The sequence below is a fragment of the Tursiops truncatus genome, chromosome 8, assembly GCF_011762595.2.
Source record: "Tursiops truncatus isolate mTurTru1 chromosome 8, mTurTru1.mat.Y, whole genome shotgun sequence".
Lineage (NCBI taxonomy): Eukaryota > Metazoa > Chordata > Mammalia > Artiodactyla > Delphinidae > Tursiops > Tursiops truncatus.
In genome coordinates, this window is record NC_047041.1 from 58,749,646 (window position 1) to 58,775,901 (window position 26,256).

At 44.6% G+C, this 26,256-nt stretch overlaps 1 protein-coding gene and 1 long non-coding RNA gene across 3 annotated transcripts; both read right to left on the minus strand.

Annotated features, from left to right (window-relative positions):
* Window positions 1-239: 239 nt before the first annotated feature.
* On the minus strand, window positions 240-5,619 carry LOC101320872 (folate receptor gamma). Of its 2 annotated transcripts, XM_073808525.1 has the most exons (5): window positions 5,410-5,619; window positions 4,414-4,587; window positions 1,185-1,373; window positions 850-985; window positions 240-692 (listed from the first exon to the last, which is right to left on the minus strand). In XM_073808525.1, the coding sequence occupies exons 2-5, from the start codon at window positions 4,573-4,575 to the stop codon at window positions 406-408; spliced, it is 774 nt and encodes a 257-aa protein (XP_073664626.1). In that variant the 5' UTR covers window positions 4,576-4,587; window positions 5,410-5,619; the 3' UTR covers window positions 240-405. The 2 variants fall into 2 exon arrangements, with proteins under 2 accessions (XP_073664626.1, XP_033718284.1); XM_033862393.2 differs by lacking the exon at window positions 5,410-5,619 and having other exon boundaries at window positions 4,414-4,634.
* Window positions 5,620-10,673: 5,054 nt separating this feature from the next.
* On the minus strand, window positions 10,674-21,258 carry LOC141279356 (uncharacterized). Its single transcript, XR_012333441.1, has 4 exons — window positions 21,202-21,258; window positions 15,319-15,341; window positions 13,398-13,452; window positions 10,674-10,839 (listed from the first exon to the last, which is right to left on the minus strand). It is a non-coding gene; the product is annotated as an uncharacterized lncRNA (long non-coding RNA).
* Window positions 21,259-26,256: the final 4,998 nt, after the last annotated feature.

Here is a 26,256-nt window from a genome sequence, read left to right on the forward strand (position 1 = left end):
GCTTCCCTCCACCAATTCCCTTGTTCCCTTGTGGCATAGGAGGGGGCATGAGGGGGAAGGCTGGTGCAGAAGTAAGAGCCCCAGGCTAAGGGATCCACTTCTACCCCCTACTTGCTGCTGAACTTCATGTTAGTCCCAGTTCTTCTTCCGGCCTCTCGAGAGGAATGATGAAGCAATGAGGCATGCCCCCACCCCCAACCCACACATCCCCAAATTATTTATAAGGCACAGGACACAATAGATATATCTATTAGAATAGGCTGTCAGAGGATCCCTGTAGGACCTTGGATCAGGAACCAATGACCAGGGTATTGTGGGTCCTTCTCATCTGAGAGAGTGGAGCTGGGCTGAGCTGAGGTTGGGTGCAGGCAAGGAAGTTATCCAGGTGTCAGCAGTGGAAACAGCTTAGCCAAGGAACCAGCGTTGCAGTATCTGGGTCAAGTTGAGCAGGAGAGGTCCAATCCCCTGGGGCATGGCCCCAGAATTTGTGGTCTCAGCATAGAACCTCGCCACCTCCTCGTTGGGGTTGCCCTGGGCCGGGTCGAACCACATCTGGATGCAGCGGCCGCTGCCCCGGCCATAGTTGCTGACTTTGTAGGAGTGACTCCAGATTTCATTGCACAGAGCAGCAGGCGTGGGGAAGTAGAAGTCAAAGCGGTGGCAGGCAGCTCTCACTGGGCACTGGTTATACCCTGTGGGGAGGATGGAAGACCTGTAGCCACTGGGTCCAGAACCGTCTCTTGTTCCACCAGCCCCACAGCCTCAAATCTCCACATACTCGTTCCACACACCCCCTCCACCTCCAAACCCCTCCCTCCCCCCAGCCCCCGCCCCCACCCAGTCCCTCACCTGAGGTCCAGTTCCAGCCCTTGTGCCAGTTGGTCTTGCAGGTGTAGGAGGTGCGGCAGTCTTCCCACCAGATCTGACAGTCCTCTTTGCAGAGGGGCACGTTCAGGAACCGTTCTTTGCGCCAGCTCTGGTTCACCTGGGGGGAGCCGGGGGAGGGAGGGCTCCAGTCAGCCAGGGATCTCAGCTGCTACAGCCTTGATGGGGTCCAGGGCTGGGGGAGGGGGCGGTGCCTCTTCCGCCCTCAGTCCAGAGTTCCTGGACCACGCACTCCCTGCAAGTGGCCGGTGGGCCCTGCCCTCTGCTGAGGTTCATGTCTGTGGCGATGGTGCCCATACCTCCTGGATCCAGGGCCCCAGGTTAGGCGAGCACTCGTAGAGGCAGGTGTCCTGAATGAAGTGGCGCTTGCAGGCGGGCTTCATCTTGCCACAGTGGTCCCAGTTGAATCTGTACAGGTAGGAAATATCCTTATGGGCTTCTTGGCTGGTGTTGACGGAGCAGCAGGCGTTCTTTTTCCAGGGACTGCACTGGGAGGGGAAGACACGGGGCTAAGTCCTTGACCCACCATGGCCATCTCCTCCAGAATGTGGTTCCTCTGCCTCGCGTAGGTCACCCAGAGGAGCCGTCGCTGGGGAGGCTGCCTCCTAGCCTGGCCTTGAGGAGCCCTCATTGTGGGGTAGAGGCAATAATAGTATTGACTTTTAACAGAAAGTAACACAGGGGATGTGGGAGACCTGGGGAACCATCGTCTGGGGGGGACAATTATTATTTGTACATGTCTCAGCAGTTTACAAAGTTTTTTCATGTTTTCTGGGTTATTTAGATTACTCATTTTGCACTGAGACAGTATGAACTGAGTGCAGGCGCTGTGCTGGGTGCTGCGAATACTGTAATGAACAAAATAGATCACATCTCTGCCCTCCTTGCGCTTATGGTTTTAGTTAGAGGTGGGGAGGGGGGAGACAGAGAACACTGGGGGCAGTGAAAATAGCAGACGCAAAGTCCCTGAGGCTTTTGCAGTTTATCTTCTCAATAACCGGTTATCGAGTAAAAGATCGTTACTCCGATTTTCACAGAGCTTAAGTAAGCTGCACCCCTTGTGGATGGTAAGGTTAAGGTTTTACGTCAGGACAGAGAGGAGAGGGAGGAGCCTGGTCCGGGTTGCGGTGAGGGGTGGAGGGGAAGGGGGCCAGTCTGGCTCTCTCAGGGTCTGGAACCCCAGGCGAGGGGACTCCTGGTAGGTCTTAAAAGCAGCGGGGCACAGAGGGGCAATGACCACACATAGGCCTGAACATGGGCCTGACTAAACATGGGACGCAATCCTAGAAAGGTGAATTCAAGGCAGGTAAGATGGTAGAAGTGGTGGAGATTTCTCTTTAGAAATTGCCGTAGGCTGGGAGTCAAGAGCTGAGCAATCATGAGCCAGTTGCTAAAAATGTCTGAGATGAACTCTAGCATCCAGGCTCAAGTGAGAAGGGAGATGTGACAGGTCTGGGCACTCAGGAGAAACTAAGGAAAATCCCTGAGGGTGGATCCAAACCAACCCCTTTCCAATAAGCCAGCCCACGCCCGGGGCTGCTGCCGCAGAACCTGCTTCCAGGCCTCCTCAGCTTCGTGCATGCAGTTCCTTAGGTGCTCAACTCTTGGTCGCCCTGCAAGACCCCATGCACCTCATCCCCGACCTGTCAGCCAGGGTCAGTGGTTTCTGCCTCCAAAAGAGTTAGTTAATATAATGAAAAGTGGGGTGGGCTTCCCTGGTGGCGCAGTGGTTGAGAGTCCGCCTGCCGATGCAGGAGACACGGGTTCGTGCCCTGGTCTGGGAAGATGCCACATGCGGAGCAGCTAGGCCCGTGAGCCGTGGCCGCTGAGCCTGCGCGTCCGGAGCCTGTGCTCCACAACGGGAAAGGCCACAACAGTGAGAGGCCCGGGTACCGCAAAAAAAAAAAAAAAAAAGCGGGGAATTCCCTGGCGGTCCGGTGGTTAGGACTCCACGCTTTCACTGCCAAGGACGTAGGTTCAATCCCTCGTTGGGGAACTAAGATCCTGTAAGCTGTGCTACACGGCCAATAAATAAATTAATTGACTAAATTAAATAGAATGAAAAGCACTTCCTGGCCTATGCTAGAGACTCAGCAAAAACAGCCACTCCCATATAGCCTGCATCCCTCAGAATTAGAATCACCTGACTCCCTCCAAGGTCTGTGTCTGCATCATTTCTTGGCAAAGAGGAAGTGCTGCTTAGCGTTCTTTAAAGCAACCTTTAGAACTTAAAAAGTTCTGGGAATTCCCTGGCGGTCCAGTGCGCTTTCACTGCCGAGGGCCCAGGTTTGATCCCTGGTCAGGGAACTAAGATCCTACAAGCCGCAGGGTGCGGCAAAAAACACAATTCCTATAAAGAACTTTAAAAGTTCTAGAAATGCAGTGATGGGTGTGGACTTTCAGTTTGGGAGGATGAAAAAGTTCTGGAGATGGATGGTGGTGATGTTTGCACAACAGTGTGCATCTACCTAATGCTACAGAACTGTGCACTTAGAAACGCTTAAACAGCAAGTTTTATGTTATGGATATTGTACTACACACACATGCACACACACACAGAGCAAATGAACAGCTGGAAATGACTCGGAGGTAATGGGCTGCTGGGCTTCCCTCTTTTCACTTGGAGCCCCTGGAAGCAGTCCATGCCAGCCTTCCCCTGGGAACACCCCAGCCCTCCAGCAGCGTGAAGCCTTGTAGGGAGGAGAGGGGGTGACCGGAAGGAATGAGATATCGGCATCTCTCAGGAGCCTGGAGTTCAACTTCAAGCTCAGATTGTCTGAGCTGCTTCAGGAGCCTTCCCTATGACATGGGGACTCAGGCCTCACCTCCCCTTCTCTGTGTGCAGCAATATCCTTGGCTCTGGCCACACTAGACTTGCCACCGCTTGTGCTGTCACCTTCCAACCCGTGTACATGCTGTCCTCTGCTAGGCTGCCTTTTCCTTCTTTGTCTTCCTGGAAAACTCTGGTTCATCCTCCAAGGCCAAGGCCAATGGTCCCTTTGCTTGGAAGTCTTCCCAGCATACCTGATTTGTCACTGTCTCTTCAGGACCTAATGTGGGTGGGGACCTGGCCTGTTTGTAGTTATTTGTCACATCATGACCATGAGGGACCTGTCTGTTCTACCTTGACTTTGAGTTCCGTGGGCTGGCACATAATGAAGGTTGGGAAAGGTTCCACCAGTCCCTCTCCTGCACCTGCTAATGACTGGCTTCTCAGTTCCCACATGTACCTGTGCCCTCTCTGGGCCTATTTCCTCATTTGTATAAGTAGAGACCACCATCCACCTACCAAGGAGGCCTTTTGGACACATTCACGACAAGGCATGAGGAAAACACTTGGCCCATAGAGGGTGCTAGATAAATAGTCACCCCGGTATTGTAGTGGCCTCCTGAGAGAGGGTCCACCAGGATCACCTCAGCCACCCTCCCGCCTCCATCACCTGCCAAAGCTGATCTTCCCATCTCCCTAACTTCTCCCCTTTGTGGGGTCAGCCGTCTCCCCTACCCCAGACATCACTCCATCCTCACCTGGTCATGTAGCTTGTCCTCAGGGCCTGGCTTTGTCTTGTGGTGCTTGGCATCCATGCAGACGTTGAGCCGGTCTGTCCTGGCCTGTGAAATCCTGGGCTGGGCACCCCGTGCAGCAGCCACCAAAGCCAGAAGCAGCAACTGTGTCATCCGCCAGGCCATGTCCACACACTTCTGCCAGAAAGCCACCGTAAGACTCTTGGTCAGATTTCCTGTCTCCCCCGCAAGTGCAGATCTTCTGGCCTCCCCACCCAGCTTACCCCACAGCACAGCTGAGCCGAGCGACGAACGGCCTGGCGAGGTCTGGGCCAGATGGTAGGAATCCACCCCCACCTGAGGACATTTTAACACTAGCTTGCTCTGTGACGTGGAGGGAGCCACCACCCCTCTCTAGACATCCCCTTCCGGATTTTGCCAGCCAGTATTTCACCCACAATCAGAGGGTCCTGCATAAGAGGAACCACAAGGCATGATCTGCTGATGGGGTTGGGGAGTGAGAGGAGGGGCGCCAGACAGGCTCTGCTGCTGCTTCCTCAGCCCATTCCCACTAGCCCAAAGCAGTCTAGGTTTAGGCGCCCGGAGATTGCCAGTGGGGCAGACAGGAAAGCTGACCCGGGGCCAGATGAAGGCCACTGAGCCATTCAGTTCTTGCTTCAGGTCCTGGACGATGTGCCAGGGGAGCCGGGAGTAGGGGCAGAGCTATGTGGGAAGCCAGTGAGACTGCAGGCCCAGAGAAATAAATAAACCCCAGGTCCTTACACCGAGGCAACCCTCTCCAACCCCCGCAGACGGGTCTTGGGAAGTTCCCCGGGGCAGAGTCAGGCCTAGACCTGGGGGAAGGCCAAGAGGTAAGGGGAATGTGGAGGAGAAGCTGAGTCCAAGTAGTGGGTGGTGGGGCACCAGAGGAAAAGTCTGAGAGAAACCAGCCTCCCAGGGCACCGGGGAGCTCCCACCTTTCCTCTCCCCTCCTGCCTTTCCTCCCTGTCCTGCCCTTACCTCTGCCTTCAGTCCACCTGGGATGGTAGAGTGTCTCCCCACCTCCGCACACTTTTTTATAAGCCCGTCCTGACTGCTTGATCAGCCGCTCTGTCAAGGAAGGCTGGAGGCTTTGTCTAGGAAACAGCTTAATGGTCTTTCAGTTAGGGGCCAGTTAAACAAATTATGGTACGTACACGCAATGAGATTTAACCTGGTGAAAAAGAATAAGGAAGCTCTTGATGTACAAATATGGAAAAATTTCCAAGTATATTGTTAAGTGAAAGAAGAAAGGTGTGTACACTTACGGTCAATTAAACTACAACAAAGGAGCCAAGAGCATACAATGGAGAAAAGACAGCCTCTTCAATAAGTGGTGCTGGGAAAACTGGACAGTTACATGTAAAAGAATGAAGTTAGAACATTCTCTAACACTATATACAAAAATAAACGCAAAATGGATTAAAGACCTAAATGTAAGACTGGAAACCATAAAATTCCTAGAAGAAAACATAGGCGTAACACTCTGACATAAATCGCAGCAGTATTTTTTTGGATCTGTCTCCTAAAGCAAAGGAAATAAAAGCAAAAGTAAACAAATGGGACCTAATTATACTTAAAAGCTTTTGCACAGCAAAGGAAACCATCAGCAAAACGACAAGACAACCTACTAAGGGAATTCCCTGGCGGTCCAGTGGTTTATGACTTTGCGCTTCCATTGCAAGGGGGCTTGGGTTCCATCCCTGGTTGGGGAACTAAGATCCCGAAAGCTGTGTGGTGCCACCAGAAAAAAAAAAAAAAAGAGACAACCTACTGAATGGGAGAAGAGATTTGTAAATGATATGGCCGATAAGGAGTTAATACCCAAAATATATAAACGTCTCCTACAACTGGACACCAAAACAGCAAACAACCTGATTTAAAAATGGGCAAAGACCTCAACAGATATTTTTTCAAAGAAAACATGCAGATGGCCAACAGTCACATGAAAAGATGCTCAACATCATTAATCATCAGGAAAATGCAAATCAGAACCACAATGAGATACCACCTCACACTTGTCAGGATGGCTATCATCAAAAAGAACACAAATAACAAACGTTGGTGAGGATGTGGTGAAAAGGGAAACCTCATACACTGTTGGTGGGAACGTAAATTGGTGTGGCCGCTGTAGAAAACTGTATGGACATTTCTTAAAAAACTAAAAATAGAACTACCATATGACCCATCAATTCCACTCCTGGATGTATATCCAAAAAAACAGGAACATTAATTTAAAAAGATACATGCACCCCAATGTTCATAGCAGCATTGTTTACAATTGCCAAGATATGGAAGCAGCCTTAGTGTTCATCAACAAATGAGTGGGTAAAAAAGATGTGTATGCACACACGCACACACACACACTGGAATACAACTCAGCCATAAAAAAGAATGAAATTTTGCCATTTGTAACAACATGGATGGACTTGAAGGGTATTATGCTGAGTGAAATAAGTCAGACAGAGAAGGACAAATAACTGGATGATATCACTTATTGTGGAATCTAAAAAATACAACAGGGAATTCCCTGGCAGTCCAGTGGTTAAAACTCCATGCTTACACTGCAGGGGGCAAGAGTTCGGTCCCTGGTTGGGGAACTAAGATCCAACATCCCACATACCTCAGGGCACAGCCAAAAAAAATTTTTTTTTTAAATAGAATAAAAAATACAACAAACTAGTGAATATAACAAAAAAGAAACAGATATAGAAAACAAACTAGTGGTTACTAGTGAGGCGAGAGAAGGGGGGAGGGGCAACACTGGGGTAGGGGCTTAAGAGGTACAAACTTTTATGTGTGAAATAAGCTACAAGGATATATTGTATGGCATAGGAAATATCGCCAATATTTTATAATAGCTATAAATGGAGTATAACCTTTAAAAATTGTGAATCACTATATTGTACACCTGTAACATATAATATTGTATATCAGCTATACTTCAATTTAAAAAAAAAAGAAAGGTGCAGAAAGGTGACAATAGAATGCAATCTTTTGTGTAAAAAAGGAGGAGGGAGAATATATGTGTTTGCATAAGAAAACTTTGGAGGGAGTTCCCTCGTGGCCTAGTGGTTTGGATACCGGGCTTTCACTGCCATGGCCCAGGTTCATTCCCTGGTTGGGGAACTGAGATCATGCAAGATGCACAGCACAGCCAAAAAAAAAAAGTGAAGAAAGGAAGAAAGAAAGAAAGAGAATTATGGAAAGGTACAAAAAAAAATTTTTTTAAGTGGTTGCTTGGGGAGTGGGCACGGCTTAGGGATGAGACTTTCCTCTGTAAACCTTTCTATGCTGTTTTGATTTTTGAACCATGTGAATATACATATACCTTATTGAAATATACATGTATTTATGTATATTTATATAAATATACAAAAGGTTGAATGGAAAAATAAGATACAGAATGATGCATCTGATTTGATACCATTTATGTAAATTTGAATAACATGATTAACAATGTAAACAATGCTACATGTCAGTTATGGATGCTATACATATGTTTACAAAAGTATAAACATGAGGCTACCAACAGTCCTAGTTCCTTGGGTATACTGCCGGAGAAATTCTATGCATTTATGCCACACATATCCCATTTTTATGCACAGATGATGGCATACTGTTCTATGCTTTGCATTTTTGGATACTTTTACTATACATTTATGCTTTTCACAAAAGAAACAAAAACCTCATGAAATCAAGTTATCCACACTTATACACTAGAGTATTATTGTCACATTTGATAGCATAACCTTCAAGTTACTTCTTTGTGCTTTTTACGGTCTGAAATTCATTCAAATGCTCTCTGTGACAAAAAATCGTTTCATTAACCATTATAACAAAAAGTTAAGAAGGAAAAGTTCACTTTTGCTAGCTAAAAGTACTTGATTCTCAGTCTTCATTTCTCAAACATTATTGCAGACAGTAAAACTGCTACCTCACTTAGGAAGACAAATGGTACTGCTCTTGTTTGTTTATTTATTTATTTATTTTATTTATTATTTTTGGCTGCGTTGGGTCTTCATTGCTGCACGCAGGCTCTCTCTAGTTGTGACGAGCGGGGGCTACTCTTTGTTGCGGTGCGAGGGCTTCTCATTGCGGTGGCTTCTCTTGTTGTGGAGCACGGGCTCTAGGCACGCGGGCTTCAGTAGTTGTGGCTCGCGGGCTCTAGAGCGCACGCAGGCTCAGTAGTTGCGGCGCACGGGCTTAGGTGCTCCACAGCATGTGGGATCTTCCCAGACCAGGGCCTGAACCCGTGTCCCCTGCATTGCCAGGCGGATTCTTAACCACTGCGCCACCAGGGAAGCCCCTTGTTTTTTTTTTTTAGTCATGTATATTGATTTTTTCCCACTATGATTTGGGGAAAACCTCCAAATCCTGTCATCACTTACTCAGCTAGTAGAATGCCTCTCCAGGGGGGCAGGGTCTGTGGTTTCAGTCTGTTCTCAGTACATGGTCCTGCTGCAGGTAAGTCTGAGGTGACAAGGTCAGTGTCCGGTTATGAGGTGCTCACCTTGCCCCATCTGCCTGCCCAGGGCTCCATCAGTGCTGAGTACTGGACCACAGTCAGCAGTCCCCTGCCCTCCTTCCATTGTACCAGCCTGTGATCTTCAGTGTGTTCCTGGTCTTCGTATCTTCAGTTTCTAAATAGGGATGTGTATATATCTATCTGTCTTCCTTCTCTTAGGAGTAGTTTGAAAGTATTATTTGTAGCCTACTAAACATTACTGTACATAATCACACTAGTAGTCATATACTGAGAACTACTTTATACCAATTAGAATAATAGATGCTTTACTTACACTGTTGTGTCTTGTAATCCTCACAACACCCTGCAAAGCTGACATTATTCCCAACATAAGGATGAGGAAGTTGAGGCTCTGGTAACTAGCTGAATTCCCAAACAGCTAGAAAGTAGAGGAGTCAGGATTCAACCCAAGTGGGTTTAGTTGCAAAGCCCATGCGTTTTCACTGTAATACCATCTCCAGATCAAACGTTTTATTTTCCTACCTTACCTACAGGAAATTTAGCTGAGAAACCACAGCCTGTGTTTACTTTTTAGAACAATCTTTAGAGCCTGTCTCTCTCTCTTTTTTTTTTTTTTTGGCCACACCATGAGCGGCATGTGGGATCTTTGTTTCCTGACCAGGGATCGAACCCATGGTCCTGCAGTGGAAGCGCAGAGTCTTAACCACTGGGCCGCCAGGGAAGTTCGAGCCTCTCTCTCCAGAAAGCTCTTAGACTGTACAGTTATTTTTTTAGTTCTGCTAAGTTTTGCCAAATAATGCAAATAAGGGAAATATGATATTTTAGAAATAAGAGTATCGTGTCACCCCATTCCAACCAGAGATAAGCTTAGAAGTTCTTTCTAGTCATATTATCAAGCAGGTATACAAATCATAAATGACACAAAAAGGAAAAACATAAGCTTTCCTTTGCCTTTTTGAAAAAAGCTAAGCAAATACACAAACAAATAAATATATAAAGGCAGTCCATGCCTGCATCAATGATGAGAGTATGCTGGAGAAACTCCCTGGTGGTCCAGTGGTTAGGACTTGGCACTCTCACTGCCAACGGTGCAGGTTCGATCCCTGGTTGGGGAACTAAGATCTTACAAGCCACGTGGCGCGTCCAAAAAACCAAAAAACGTATGCCAAGAACCAAGGGTTATGATTAATCTAATCTCTTTCCCATGTGTGATGGGTTAAAAAAAAGGAACAAATTCTTTGACTATTGAGAAGTGAGGTCTGTGTCCCCTTCACTTGAATGTAGACAGGCTCTGTGACTGCTCTGACTAATATTATATGGTGAAAGTAACACTCTGCCGGTTTCTAGCTCCAGGCTGTAAGGGACTGTTATGGACTGAATGTTTGTGTCGCTCCAAAATCCATATGTTGAAACCGTCTATCTTCCATGTGATGGTACTAGGAGGTGGGACCTTTGGGAGGTGCTTAGGGTTAGAGGAGGTGATTAGTATTAGATGGGATTAGTGCCCTTATAAGAATCATGAGAGAACTTGCCTCATTCTGCTCTCTACCATGTCTGGATACATTAAGAAGTCAGCAGTCTGCAAGAAGATGGTCCTCACCAGAACTGTCTGTGCTGGCACCCTGATCTCAGACTCCCAGGCTTCAGAATGTTACCAAGTCCAAGCTTGTACTGCTTGCCACATGACAGGACAATAAATTGAGAGATGAGTTTTGGGGGCAAGGAGTAGCAACTTTATATGGAAAACCAGCAGGCTAAGATGGTGGACTAGTGTCCCAAAGAACCATCTTACCTGAATTTGAATTCAGGCTTCTTTTGTACTAAAAGGGGGAGGAGGTGTGGCTGGTTGTTGCACACTTCTTGGTTCAGGGATCCTTAGTTCTTGCAGCTGTCCAAATCCTGGTCACAATGTTCCTATAAACCTGCAACAAGGCAATGGTTATTTTCTTTTCTAAGTTAATTCATTTATTTATTTTTTTGCCACACCATGTGGCTTGCAGGATGTTAGTTCCCCTACCAGGGATTGAACCCACACCCTTGGCAGTGAAAGCGTGAAGTTCTAACTGGCAATTGCTATTTTTTGTTCTGCAACTTTTTTTTTTTAATATTTATTTGGCTGCACCGGATCTTAGTTGCGGCACGTGGGATCTTCATCACCATGTGTGAGATCTTTGTTGCGGCACCCAGGATCTAGAGTTGCGGCATGTGGGATCTAGTTCCTTGAGCCGGGGTCTGACCCGGGATCAAACCTGGCCCCCCTGCACTGGGAGTGCCAGAGTCTTAACCGCTGGATCACCAGGGAAGTCCCTGTTCTGCAACTTTTTATCTCTATACGAAGGGAAAAGTGTTATACCTTTAAAGGTCAGAGCCTCCAGAATGGGCTATCATGTATATTTCAGGCTATAGGCAACGTTCTTTACAAAAGGTGCAGAGCCAGCTTGAGTAAGCATGGGCAATAGAGCACAAGGGTTTGAGCTAAAGGAAGAGATCCGACAGGTAGTCAGGTTTGTTCTTGTCTGTTATAAGAACTGTGAGAAATAAATTTTGGTTGTTTAAGCCCCCCAATCTATGGTATTCTGTTACAGCAACCCAAATTGACCAAGACAGGGACTGGCAGCTTCTACTGCCTGTATTTTGGAATACTAGCTCTTAGATCCCAGAGACACCATGTAAGAAGACTGACTACCCTGCAGGGGAGGCCACATTGAGAAGTCCAGGGACTACATAGAGAGGAGGGGGCCGCAGTTGAGGCCTGCCTTCCAGCAATTCTTGCCCACGTGCCAAGCACATGAATAAAATCATCTTGGATGCTCAGGACCAACTCAGACACAAGCTGAATACCACCAAGTGACCCCAGTCACTGCAGCGTGGAGCAGGATTATCCTGCTGAGTCTTGCCCAAATTCCTGACTCACAGAATCTTGAAATATTATAAAATAGCTATTATTTTAAACCACTAAGCGTATTTTATTTTTTAATCTTTATATTTTGTAGTAATTTTTGACTTACAGAAAAATAGCAGAAGTAGTACAGTTCCCGTATACTTTTCATCCAGTTTCCTCAAATGTTGAAATATAACCAGCGTACAATCATAAGAAATCAGGAAGTTGGCTTTGATTCAATTCTCTTAATTCATTTATAAACTTCATTTCATCTTTTCCAGTTTTTGCACCAATGTCCCTTCTCTGGTCCAGGATCCAATCAATCTATGAATCCAGATTGCATTTAATTGTCCTGTCTCTTTATTCTCCTCCAATCTATGACAGTTCCTCAAACTGTCTTTGTCTTTTATGACTGACACTTTTGAAGAGTACTGGTCAGTTATTTTATAGAATGTCCCTCACTTTAGGTTTGTCTGATATTTTCTCATAGTTAGGTAGAGATTATGTATTTTTGGCAAGAAAATCAGAGGAGTAATGTCCTTTTCTCACTGCATCACATCAAGGGATACATGATGTTGTACAGGATGCTAGTAATCATTTGGTTAAGGTGGTTTTTCTACCATATAGTTATTAGTTTCCCTTTGTGAGTAATCAGTATTTGGTGGGAAGAGACTTTGACACAATGTAAATATCTTCATCATACTTTAATCCACTTATTTTAACATCCAGTTTGGCCTGCAACAATAAGCCACGTAGTTATGAGATGGTTTGTTATGCAGCAATAGCTAACTGGTAACACTGTGATAGTACTGTCTTTTTTAGGGTCTCAAATAATTTGGCTTATAACCCTAATACAGTCACATAGCAGTTATTCTTTTTTTTTTTTTTTTTTTTGGCCACACTGTGGGGCTTGTGGGGTCTTAGCTCCCTGCCCAGGGATTGAACCCATGCCCCCTGCAGTGGAATTGCAGAGTCCTAACCACTGGACCACCAGGAAATTCCCCAGTTATTCTTACTAAAATAAGATTCTGAGGAAAACCATATTATCACACTAATATTTAAATCCAGCCAGTTACAAATCTTAGTAGTTATGAAATTCACATTTCTGTTTATCCTCTTTGAATATTCTGCACAATGCTTTTAAGACAGTGGACTGAAGAATTATTCAAGAAATCAGCACTGCCTCAATTACTTTATGATTTGTCCTTGTGGAGTAGTGAACGGAAGATTTCATAGATAATACTGGCTCCTCAGGGCTTCCTCAATCCTGACAATGTTTCTGAGCAAATATTTCTATGGAGGCTGATCACAGATCTGGGGTCTTTCCCCCCCCCCACACCATAATTATTCCAGTAACCAAAGTCATATTATTCCCATCTCTGTACTTTTACAAACAGTGTTAAGACCTACCCCACCCCACCCACAGGGTCCAAAGAGAGGGTGGTGTGTCCTCAACCAGTGGGCCTGTAGAATCATACCTTCTTTGAAATTCACACCCTCCAATCCCAGCTTCTATGATCATGGCCAAGGCCAGGTCTGACTGATTTGCCAGTGGTGCTAAATACTCTACTATAGTCCCTGGTGAGTGCCAAGACCAACCTTCATCCAATTCTCCTGAATGTCTTTAATCAACGTCCTTGGTTCTCAGCAGCCCCTAGATGAAAGGTACAGTGATTTGTGACACCTAGAACTATAGCTCTTGTTTTTTTACCTTTTGCTTTGACCTGGAGCCCACATTATGCATGACTGCTCTCAAAGGCTTTCTATCGCAGATGATCAAAGATTATGACAGGAACAGAATGCCTTTTCATCACATCCAAGAACAGATGGTCAGCCCTGAGTCCAGCATCTAGGTGTACTCAGCCCCTAGGGAGACCAGGCTACTGTGGACAGTGGATGGGCCAATCTTGCAACAGGATACCATGGCGACAATCCCTAGAAGTAAGGTTACCCCCAATTCCCTTGCACTTTGCTTTGTTCATTTAACAGGATGTGCTACAGATGGTTCCTTATCAGTGTATATAGAGCTATGTGACTCTATTAACGTAAATAACTTTATTGACTTTAAGTGGCTTCTACTACTTCGGTCAGTGCTGTAGTGAGTGTCCTTGCATATCTATCCATCCTTGTACGTAAGAATCTATGTAGAGGAGTGGGAATTCAAAATGGTGCAGCTACTGTGAAAACAGTATGGTGGTTCCTTAAAAAATTAAATATAGTACCATATGATCCAGCAATTCTATTTCTTCAAGAATTGAAGGCAGGAAGTCAAATAGATATTTGTTTACTCATTTTCATGGCAGCACTATTCCACAACAGCCAAGAGGTGGAAGCAACCCAAGGGTCCATCAACAGATGAATAGATAAACAAAATGTGGTCTATACACACAATGGAATTAAAAAATGGAATTCACCCTTAAAAAGGAAGAAAATTCTGACACATGCTGCAACATGGAAGAAACTTGAAGACATTATGCTAAGTGAGATAAGCCAGTCGTAAAAGGACACATACTGTATAGCTCCACTCATATGAGGTACCTGGAGTAGTCAAATTCATAGAGACAGGAAGTAGAATGGTAGTTGGCAGAAGGCGGGGGAGAGGGGAATGGGCATGGAGTTCCAGTTTGAGAAGATGAAAAGGTTCTGTAGGTGGATGGTAGTGGTTGTTTCACAGAAATATGAATGTACTTAATGAAGCTGAACTGTACACATGAATATGGCTGAAATGGTAAATTTTTTGTTATGTGTATTTTACCACAATTTACAAATTTCTTTAAATTCTATAAAACAATGAAGAAAAAAAAGAACCTACTTAGAGGATAAATTCCTAGATATGGAATTGTTGGGACAAAAGGTACATACATTATTTACTTTGAGAAATATTATCACATTGCCCTCCGGTGTGCACTCATACCAGTAAGAGTGACTATTTCCACAAAATCTCATCAATTGGAGGAATTATCAAATTATTTGATCATTGCAGAGTTTAAGCTGGGGAGTGAATTCAGTTGGCAGTTTTGAAATATCCCCTTGGCTGGTGTTTGCAGAAGGGGTTGAGTGTGGGCATGGGGGTGAGCCAGGTGGACTAGTTAGGGAGCTGCTTCAGGAGTCCAGGGCTGGGGTGATGGTGCCTCGGACCAGCAGGGTGGCAGTGGGGATTTATTCAACAAATCATTCTAGATTAATCAAGTGACTGCTATGTGCTGGGCTGTTCTAGGTGTTGGGGCTACAACAGTGAACCAGACAAAATCCCTGCTCTCATGAAGCTGACATTCTAATAGGAGGAGAGGAGGGGAGAGAAAACAGATAGTTGGTGATGGTGCTATGAAAAAAATTAAAGCAGGGAAAGGGGAGGTGATATTTGGGCAGAGACCACAGTGAAATGAGGAAAGGAGAGCCCTGTGGATATGGTGGGGTGTTTTGTGCCGGTCTCAGCCTATCAAGCAATGATGTGGTTGGATTGGCACCCTTCAGCAACAACCATTGGGAAACTTTGAAAAAACAAAGGTTTTTTACTTACAGCACCTGGAAGTCACACAGCACCTGGGGCCACACAGCGAGGTCATGGGGAGAGAGAGAGAAAGCATGTGTGAGCCTGGGGTTCTGCTTTTATTGGGGTCAAGGGTGGGGACCAAGGTTTTTGCGCGCTCACTCTTTATTGGTGAATTTAAAACATAAGGACAGAAATTTAAAGCATGGAAAGAGAAAAAACAAGCGGCCCAAACAGTTATCAAATTCAACCAACATCGCTAAAACAAAGGAACCTCAATGCAGGGAGGCGGCCTGGCTTTTTATCTAGTGGCTAGCAATGTGTTTATTCTAGATAGCCGTCTTTGAACACAGGAGCCAAAATCTTTTTATCATCTCTGTGAAGGGGATCAAGGGACAACTGAATAGACTTCCTCCTGCTGGTATGGGTGATATGGTGAGGGCCACTGTCAAGAAAGGCAAACTAGCGGACTTCCCTGGTGGTCCAGTGGTTAAGACTCTGCACTTACAGTGCAGGGGGCATGGGTTCCATCCCTGGTAGGGGAACTAAGATCCCACGTGCCTCGTGGCATGGCCAAAAAAAAAAAAAGTACTTAAAGAAGAAAGTCAAACCAGAGCTCAGAAAGAAAGTACATCCAGCAGCGGTAATTTGACAACAAAAGTCTTACCAGAGAAACGATGGCATGTTTCTTTAATTTGAAGATAACACTGGGATCATAGTAAACAGTAGAGGCGAGATGAAAGGTTCAGCCATCACAGAACCAGTTGCAAAAGAGTGTGCAGACTTGTGGCCCAGGATTGCATCCAATGCTAGCAGCATTGCATGAGTCTTTGGTGTATTTGGAAAGAAAGAAAGGAAGGAAGGAAGGAAGGAAATTTAAAATTATTTGCTTCCCCTGCCCAAAAGATAGTCATCTTTGAAGTGGATACATAGGCAATCAAAACTTAAGTCAGGCACTTGCATTATAAAAAAACATAAAAATCCAACAACCTGTCAGGGTTTACAATGCAATCTTCCCTGTGATGCAGAAGCATCAGAATCAATGGTGAGGACATTAACTGGCTGGGTACCTGATTGGCTAAAAGTCGGGGTAGGGTACATTGTAACCAGAAATTGCACATCTAAATAGGGTTATAGTAGCAAATCTGATAATAATTATACAGGCAATAGTCTGAAATTCAGTCCATAGCCATTGTATCAAACTTGAAAAGTCCAGTCTTGAAAGTAGATCAGTTATCTCTGGGGGAGGGGGGGCGCTGGCAATCTGTTCAAAGATTTGGTAAGATTGTGGAATACTTTAACATCTTGGGCCATCTGGTGTAAGTAGTGTTGAACCTGTCCTGAGTTGGGAGATTGCTCTATATCTCATCGAACCAGTCTTTTAGTCCTGAGAATAGGTGAGTTAAAGGGTTATATCCCATTTTTGGAAGCAGTGATGCAGGTGGGTTCCCCAGTTAGGCCTACATGATGCAGGTATTTGGATCAGGTATTTATTTATTTATTTATTTATTTAATTGTTTAAACTTTTTTTGCCTTCGACGCTTGTGGGATCTTAGTTCCCTGACCAGGGGTTGAACCCAGTCCCTCTGTGGTAAAAGCTCCAAGTCCTGGGCTTCCCTGGTGGCGCAGTGGTTGGGAGTCCGCCTGCCGATGCGGGGGACGCGGGTTCGGGCCCCGGTCCGGGAGGATCCCACATGCCGCGGAGCGGCTGGGCCCGTGGGCCACGGCTACTCAGCCTGCTCGTCTGGAGCCTGTGCTCCGCAACGGGGGAGGCCGTGACAGTGAGAGGCCCACGCACCGCGATGAAGAGTGGCCCCCGCTCGCCACAACTAGAGAAAGCCCTCGCACAGAAACGAAGACCCAACACAGCAAAAATAAAAAAAAATAAAAAAAAAAAATGCTCCAAGTCCTAACCACTGGACTGTCAGGGAATTCCCTTGGATCAGGTATTTAATAAGAGGCATTTCTAGGGAAACAGAAGAAACAAGCAAACAAAAAAGGTTCATGACCGGAGCATATCATAATCCAAGTTTCTGAGTTCTGAAGGCAACAGTCAAGAAGATTTCTAGACGTCAGGCTTGAGGCATTTTCAGGTGGAATGAGGGCAGACAATGGCAATCTGACAGATTTTCCTGGTTTGCAGTTTGAATGTCTCTGGTGATTTTTCTTAGTGGCCCACATAGCAACAGTCATGAAGATTGTCCATACATGAGCTGTCGTGGAGATCTCTCTGAAGTTTACATCAAGTTGTCCCACTTCAGCCTGCATAGCTTTGGGGAAAGGGTGGTTTTTGTTCTTAATGATTCCAAGGCAGAGGGTGGGAGAAAAATTGGAAACATTAGTCTGGAGAGTTGTAGCCAGATATGGGAGGAAACAAGAAGAATTCAGCATCCAGTCCAGTTGACAGGTACAAAACAAAATGCCAAAGACGATTAACAGGACTAGAATCTGATGTCTCCAAGGTATACAATAGTTTTCCATTGAAACATAATTTTTTTCTCTATATACTCACTCCCATTTCTATCAGAGATAATCAAAGTAAGACTAATTTGTTTGCAAAATAAGTCTAGTCTCATTAAACGTGGCCTGATTATTTACATAGATGCAGCAAGAATAGTGATTGATCATATAGGCTCTTTTAAGTCTGCCTTGCTGGAACTTTTCATAAGGAATCTCCAGATTGAATTTTTAAATGCCTCTTGAGGCTAGGAAACCAAGCCTAGAATTTACCATCAGACTTTGCCTGCAATACCTGTAGAATTGGGTGAATTCCTCTCTCTTCTTGAGGTTCCCAAAATATCCTGAGGTTCTTGGGCCTTCCAGGAAGTGATCTCATAATGCTGCTGAAACCCTGTAAGCAAGGTACGATGGTGATTTTTCCAAGGGGTTTGTTGACTCTATAAAGTCAACTTATTTCCTTAAAGCCATCTGGCCATACCTGAGTCTGTGTATGTCTCTCTCAAATATGATATTCCTGTCAAAAACCTTGGTGATATAATCAACATTTCCAATTTTGTCCTGTCACAAGGAGAGCAGATTCTTGTTGCCCTTATGCAAATAACTATATGGCCATGAAAATAAGAATACTCAATGGGAGTTTCCAAATTCTGGAGGGATCAGGTAGGAGGGAAAAGTAATTGTTTCATCTTTGTTCACAAAGATATACTTTACCAAATTACTGTAAGTCATAGGTTAAGAGGAAAAGTTTCCTTAAATCTGGAAAACTAAAGATTAAAGAACCAACAGTGCTTCAAGCAAAAGGCATTAAAAAATTATAATTATCCTCAGCAGTTCATTCAATCCTATGTAATTAATTCTTTTTTTAATTAATTAATTAATTTATTTCGCTGCATTGGGTCTTCATGGCTGTATGCAGGCTTTCTCTAGTTGTGGCGAGTGGGGGCCACTCTTCGTTGCAGTGCACGGGCTTCTCATTGGGTTGGCTTCTCTTGTTGCGGAGCACGGGCTCTAGAGCACAGTCTCAGTAGTTGTGGCGCACAGGCTTAGTTGCTCCGCAGGATCTTCCCAGAGCAGTGCTTGAACCCATGTCCCCTGCATTGGCAGGCGGATTCTTAACCACTGTGCCACCAGGGAAGTCCCTATGTAATTAATTCTTTTTTTTTTTTTTTTTTTTTTTTGCGGTACGCGGATCTCTCACTGTTGTGGCCTCTCCTGTTGCGGAGCACAGGCTCTGGACGCGCAGGCTCAGCGGCCATGGCTTATGGGCCCAGCCGCTCCGCGGCATGCGGGATCTTCCCGGACCGGGGCACGAACCCATGTCCCCTGCATCGGCAGGTGGACTCTCAACCACTGCACCACCAGGGAAGCCCTGTAATTAATTATTGACCTTGATCTTTTGTTAGCAGTTTTATGAATCCAGTTTTCCTTAGACCTCTAGAAAATCCCAAAGTTACTCCCAGGTCAAAAAGACTTCACTTAGAATTTGATTTGGGGAAGTTTGTCCAAAATATCAAAAGGTTTTGGACACTTAACTAAATAACATCACAGATCATTATGAAAAAATACTTAATTATCTACTTAACCAAAGTGACAAAAGATTTAAAAGGCAAATACAGAAGGCCCCAGAGTTGTGAGTTCTCATAATATTCAGAAGACTCAGTTTTCTTAGTAATCAAACACCTGATTAGGATAACATGAAGCAGAGGAAAATATTTTGGTAAAACACAACATCTTTGATTCCTAGCCAGATTACTTAAAAGGTAAAGAAAAACCTTTTGTAATCTCTTACGAGGAGTAGATCAATGCTCCAAGATAACTTTGTCCTTTTAGCAGATGAAAGAAAATACGTAAGCATACTACTGATACTAAAGCCTATGTTTTTAAAAAAACCCTTATAGTAACAATTCCATTTTAGCCAACTTGACCCCACAAGGTAAATTTCTCTGTTCCTTTCTCTTTCTTCCCAACTTTCTATACCACTTCATCCTTTATTTTCCTCTTTCCCATTCTGAAATAACCAGTTTTACTTTAGGAAAAATTTACTTTCTTTTCCCTTAACAAAAGTGCATCTCCATACCTCATACCTTCTCTAAGCCAAAAATAAAAATCCTACTTTCCTTGCATACAGAGTTGTTTACCTTATTATTTCTAGTAGCTTTAATTATGCATATTAATTAGAATTCTTAACCTTTAGGAACCTTAATTTCGAATGAACACTAAGAAGTAAGCACATGTGTGGGGAGTTCCCTGGTGGTCTAGTGGTTAGGATTTGGCACTTTGACTGCTGTGGCCCGGGTCGAGTCCTTGGTTTGGGAACTGTGATCCCTCAAGCTGTGCGGTGCGGCCAAAAAAAAAAAAAAAGTAAGCACTTGTGAACTGAACTGTTAAATCAGCATTCTTTAGATTGGCAAATTTATGAATACATTTCATAATTTCTAGAAACATACATTTCTTCATAGTATAGTTTTTCAACGTGGCACAGGACATGCTTCCTAATAGAAGAAAATACCGTTTCCTCTGTAATAGGAGGTCAAAATTAGGTAAACTTAGACTTGTTGAGCAATTCCTATTTCAGTATTTTATCATATTTGGAAATGATCTGGACATTAAATGAATTCCCATCATTTAATTTAACTTAGCAAAATTTTCAGGGTGGAAGTTACCAAAGATTTGGGAAACTATTCTTAAGTAGACATACCATAACACATAATTATTGCAGTAAAGTTCACCTAAAAACTCTTATCCCACTTACATTTATCTATCTCCCAACAATTATGTTTAGACTACCCACAAAAAGTTCATTAGACACAAGTCAGCCATCATCCAAAACTACCTTTCTTGCTGACAAATTTTGTAATGGAGATAACATGAATTTATTTGACTAGTAAGCCCAGGGAGAATAAAAGTTGTTTATCTGCATTTTATTTATTTATTTATTGGCCATGTGTCATGTGGGATCTTAGTTCCCCAACCAGGGATCGAACCCGCACGCCCTGCAGTGGAAGTGTGGAGTCTTAACCACTGGACCACCAGGGAGGTCCCAATCTGCATTTTATTTAATGCTGGTAACTCTAAAGACATACCTATTTTAATTTAACCAGTTTTTATTTACCAGCGATTACCCCGGATCATGTGAACTCAAAAAACATTTGAGTTAGTTACTGTATTTCTGAGTTTTAGGAATACTTAATTGATAACTATTTATTTTTAAACCAATTAAATAAGATCTCTTTTAGAAATTAATTTTAGCATTTCCATCCAGAGGTAGAGAAAGAAAAAAATTACATATATATAACGTGCATGCATAGATATACATAAATGGGCAGACAGACACAGACACTCTATAGCTTCTGTTCCAAAATGTTAGCTATGAATCACATACAACAATATAAAACTCATTAGTTTATAATAACAGTTGAATCCAAGTTGGCAGATGGAACAATTTAAGGTTACCTGCTCCAATGGCTAAAGCTTCTTACTAATATTTGTGGAGAAGACTTTTAAGATTTGTATTTGTCCTTGACAAGTAATTTCCTGGGGTGTTTATATTTCAAAGACATTTTAAGATTTACATCTTCAAGGGACAGAGAAAGAATCTAAGTTTTCTTCTTGGAGTTTTAGTGCCTTTTGGATGGTTTTGGCAGTCCCAATAAAATGTAGTAGTGCTGCCCTGTAATTAGGGGAGTACCTTCTAAAAATAATCCTCTGGACTCCAGGTCAGAGTGGGCTTTTTCAGGGTTGAAAATGAAAAGGGGTGGATCACTGTGGTGATTGGCATAGTGTATTGGGTCACTGGCACAGTGATATTGGATCACTGTGGTCACAGAAATGATAAACCTATTGAACCATGCCAATTTTGCGCAGCAGGAGACGGGCTTCATCTTAATGTTTTCCATTCATTGTGAGCCTTACCAGTAGTCACTGTGATGGAAGAATGGTCATGGTGCCAGGCACTAAACATCCAAGTGAGGAGAGGAAGTCCCCTGGTACGAATATCAGTGGCTCTAAGGGCCTTTGCCTTCCCATTTCCCTCTTCCTCCTCACAAGAGATTGGTAACCTTGTCACCTTTTCCCTTGGGGGCAGGGACACCCATGACTCATACTTCTAATTCTGCCGCATACAGGGGAAAGTCCAGGGGCCTCGGGATCTGTAATATCTCGGAGGAAATGAGCTCAAATGAATCTTTAAGAAAGTTATGGCTTTTAGTGTCTTTAGAGATACCAGCCAGTTGACACATTTTGGCAGCTGTAAATATCAATTCAGAGACTGTCTTGTTCCAACCAAACAAGAAAATCCAAGAAATCCACAATAGCCAATTAGTTTCCCTCTCTCTTTCCCCATGCATAAAATCTTTAAATAATATTTTAATTTCAGTTAAGGTACAGTTTTTGATCTCAGTTTCCACTTCCTGTTTTTATCCTGTTACCTTAATCTTATGTGCTGTTACCAGAAATTTTTGGATGATGTCACTGTGAGCCCTCTTTGTGGGTGGCTGCTTTCCTTTCCACGGGGTATCCCAAGAGACCTCGCCAGGATTGGGTCTGCCTCCACTAACGGGAGATATGCATATAGTCTTTGGGAAAAGCCCCCAGGCCCCTGGAGTGTAATTCCAGAGTTTTGGCATGTTGGTATGCATGGCTTTAAATAACACCCAGGAGGCACTTCCCTGGTGGCCCAGCGGTTAAAACGCCACGCTCCCAATTCAGGGGGCCTGGGTTCGATCCCTGGTCAGGGAACTAGATCCCACATGCCTGCAACTAAAGATCCTGCATGCTGCAACTAAAAGATCCCGCATGCCACAACTAAGACCCAGCACAGCCAAATAAATAAATAAATATTCAAATAAATAAATAACACCCAGGAAGCATCTGTGGGGTTTTGCATTTGTCAAGGAGCTGGTGTACCCCATCAGGGTTCTTAGGAGACATTGGCACCAGATGTTTAGGACATTTATATTTGTCTATTAATTTTTTTAGTAACACTGATGCCAAAAGGTCAGCCTCTGTGCACCTGTGCCAAATCAAATCTCTCAGAGACAACAGTTTTAAAGGAAGTAGAAAAGAATAGCTTTATTGCTTTGCCAGGCAAAGAGTACACAGTGGGCTCCTGCCCTGAAAAACTGTATGTCCCTAACCCGGGAGGATTTGATGAGGAGTTTTATAGCAACAGTTCAAGTGTGGAGTTGCTGATAAGATTAGGGTGGGTGCAGAGCCTGCACTCCTTTAATCTCATCTCAGGTGGTCTCAATCTTTTTTTGTTTGTTTTATTTTTGGCTGAGTTGGATCTTTGTTGCTGCACATGGCTTTCTCTAGTTGCAGTGAGAGGGGGCTACTCTTTGTTGCGGTGCGCTGGCTTCTCATTGCAGTGGCTTCTCTTGTTGCGGAGCACGGGCTCTAGGTGCACGGGCTTCAGTAGTTGTGGCTTGCGGGCTCTAGAGCGCAGGCTCAGTACTTGTGGCTCGCGGGATCTAGAGTGCAGGCTCAGTAGTTGTGGCGCATGGGCTTAGTTGCTCTGCGGCGTGTGGGATCTTCCTGGACCAGGGCTCCAACCTGTGTCCCCTGCATTGGCAGGCGGATCCTTAACCACTGCGCTTAACCACTGTCTCCTAATCTTGATGAGTTTCTCTGGTCCCTTTAATCTCGCCTCAGGTGGCTTCCTGGCTGCTTCTCCCTTGATTAGCCACTGTTTGAATCTCCCTTTTGGAACTCAGGGAAGGTCATGGATGCTGGAGTCTGTTCCCTACAAATAAGAAACGGGGGACAGAAAGGCTTCCATGCCCAGGAGCCCCACAGGGTCCTGCTCAGTTGCAACATCACACCAGGGATTGGATCCATAATATTCCATCAGTTCAGGGGACCAAGTAGTGAGTGAAGTGGTGACACAGAGACTGTAAGCCTCTGTCATATTTTCCCTCTGGTGTTGCCACTGGTTTCTGGCTGCAAGGCTATTTCATTCTTCTTGGTTAGGACACATAGTCCTACATAGCACAACCTACTGACAGTGGTAGCAGTAAGAGATCTCCTATCCTCTTCCCCTAAGGGAATGTTTTTCTCATACCTTTAGCCTCTCCTTGAGTAGTGACAATAGCCTTGCAATTCAAGGCTCCTTAGCTCTCCTTGGCCTTGAGGCATGGAGGACCCTTAGGCAATAGTCAATTAAGCCCTTTATAATTAGTGGCCTACTCTTCTCATTAGACCATTTAGTCTTTATCACACCACTCTGGGGAGATCCTTGGATTATTATGGCAGCTGTGACCTTTTGGGTTGGATACCACAGGCAACACACCACTGAGAATCATGTGAAAGCACACCGTAGCGCAACAGGCCCCCAGCAAGGGGTGCTCCTTCCTCAGATGGTGTTACCCACCCGAGTTAGGTGGTTAGTAAGCAAGTTACAGGTAAAAAGGGCATTCCCCTTGTTTAATTGCAAGGGCAATCATGCAATCCTGCCCACTATGCCAATTGTTTTGTGCCTGTCTCTGCCTGTCAAAAAGCAATGTTATGGCTGGACTGGCCCTTAAAGTTCTTATTATGATTGCAAGATATCTTGCAGCAATAAGCATCAGGAAACTTTGAAAGAATAAAGGTTCATTTACAGGACCCGGAAATTACACAGCGTACCTGTGGCCATACAGCAAGGTTGCCATAGAGAGAGGAAGAAAGAATGTGTGGGCTTGGGGTTCTGCTTTTATTGGCGTTGAGGGTGGGGACCTAGGGTTTCAGTCTCTCTTCATTGATGAATTTAAAATATTTGATGGGCTTCCCTGGAGGCACAGTGGTTAAGAATCCGCCTGCCAACGCAGGGGACAAGGGTTCGAGCCCTGGTCCAGGAAAATCCCACATGTCACGGAGCGACTAGGCCCGTGCGCCACAACTACTGAGCCTGCGTGCCACAATTACTGAAGCCCGCGCACCTACAGCCCATGCTCCGCAACAAGAGAAGCCACCACAATGAGAAGCCGGTGCACCATGACGAAAAGTAGGCCCCGTTTGCTGCAACTAGAGAAAGCCCGCGCGCAGCAACGAAGACCCAACACAGCCATAAATAAATAAATAAATGTATTAAAAAAACAAAAAAAAAAAACATATGAGCAGGAATTTAAAGTGTGGGAAGGGAAAAAACAAGTGGCCCAGCCATAAAAAGAAACGAAATTGAATTATTTGTAGTGAGGTGGATGGACCTAGAGTCTGTCATACAGAGTGAAGTAAGTCAGAGAGAGAAAGACAAATACTGTATGCTAACACATATATATGGAATCTAAAAAAAAAAATGTCATGAAGAACCTAGGGGTAAGACGGGAGTAAAGACACAGACCTACTAGAGAATGGACTTGAGGATATGGGGAGGGGGAAGGGTAAGCTGTGACAAAGTGAGAGAGTGGCATGGACATATATACACTACCAAACGTAAAATAGATAGCTAGTGGGAAGCAGCCACATAGCACAGGGAGATCAGCACGGTGCTTTGTGACCACCTAGAGGGATGGTATAGGGAGGGTGGGAGGGAGGGAGAAGCAAGAGGGAAGAGATATGGGGACATATGTATATGTATAACTGATTCACTTTGTTATAAAGCAGAAACTAACACACCATTGTAAAGCAATTATACTCCAATAATGATGTTAAAAAAAAACAACAAGTGGCCCAAATGGTCAGTTACTGAGATCAACCAATACCTCTAAAACAAAGGAGCCTCAGTTCCAGGAGGCAGCCTGACTCTTTATCTAGTGATTTGTTCATTCAAGATATCCTTTGATGTGGCTGCCTCAGTAATCAAAGCTTAAGACAGGCACTTTCATTACAAAACAAAGAACCTAACAGTCAGTTTATACTACAAGGGAGAAGTATTCCAGTCAGAGGGAACAGTAAGTCCAAAGGCCCTGAGGCAGGAATATACTCAGTGCCTTCTAAGAACAAACAGCAAGGAAGCCAGTGGGACTGGTGAGCAGGGAGCAGGGCACACGGTATAGGAGTGTGTGGTCTGGACCAGAATCTAGAAGGCCGCATTAGTCAGACTGGGTAAGGATTTGGGATTTTACTCTGAATGCAATGGAAACTTTTTTTTTTTTTTTTTCAGTTCAGCATCTGATCTAGGAACAGATTCTAGGGACAAGGGAAAGCAAGCAAAGAACATGAAGGTCTATTTTGAACAGCACAAGCTCAAGGCAACCATGACTTGAAGCAGGGGGTAAGCGGTGGCAGAGGGGGCGGTGAAAGGGTGGGAATCTGGATGTAGTTTGAAGGGAGTGCTAATGAGATTTGCTGATGGATTGGATACTGGATGTGGGAGAAAGGGAGGAATTAGGATGACTCCAAGGGTTCTTGGGCTGAGAAATCGGAAGAGTGTGTGGCCATTTGCTGAGATGAGGAAGGCTATGAGTGGAGTAGGGCTGGAGGGGGATGGGGAAAAAAGAATTTTGGAGTTGAGGGAAGTAGTGGATTCATGAGATACTTAGTGAATAAAATCTCTAGGGCCTGGGGACTTTTGGGGTGTGGGGAGAGAGGGAG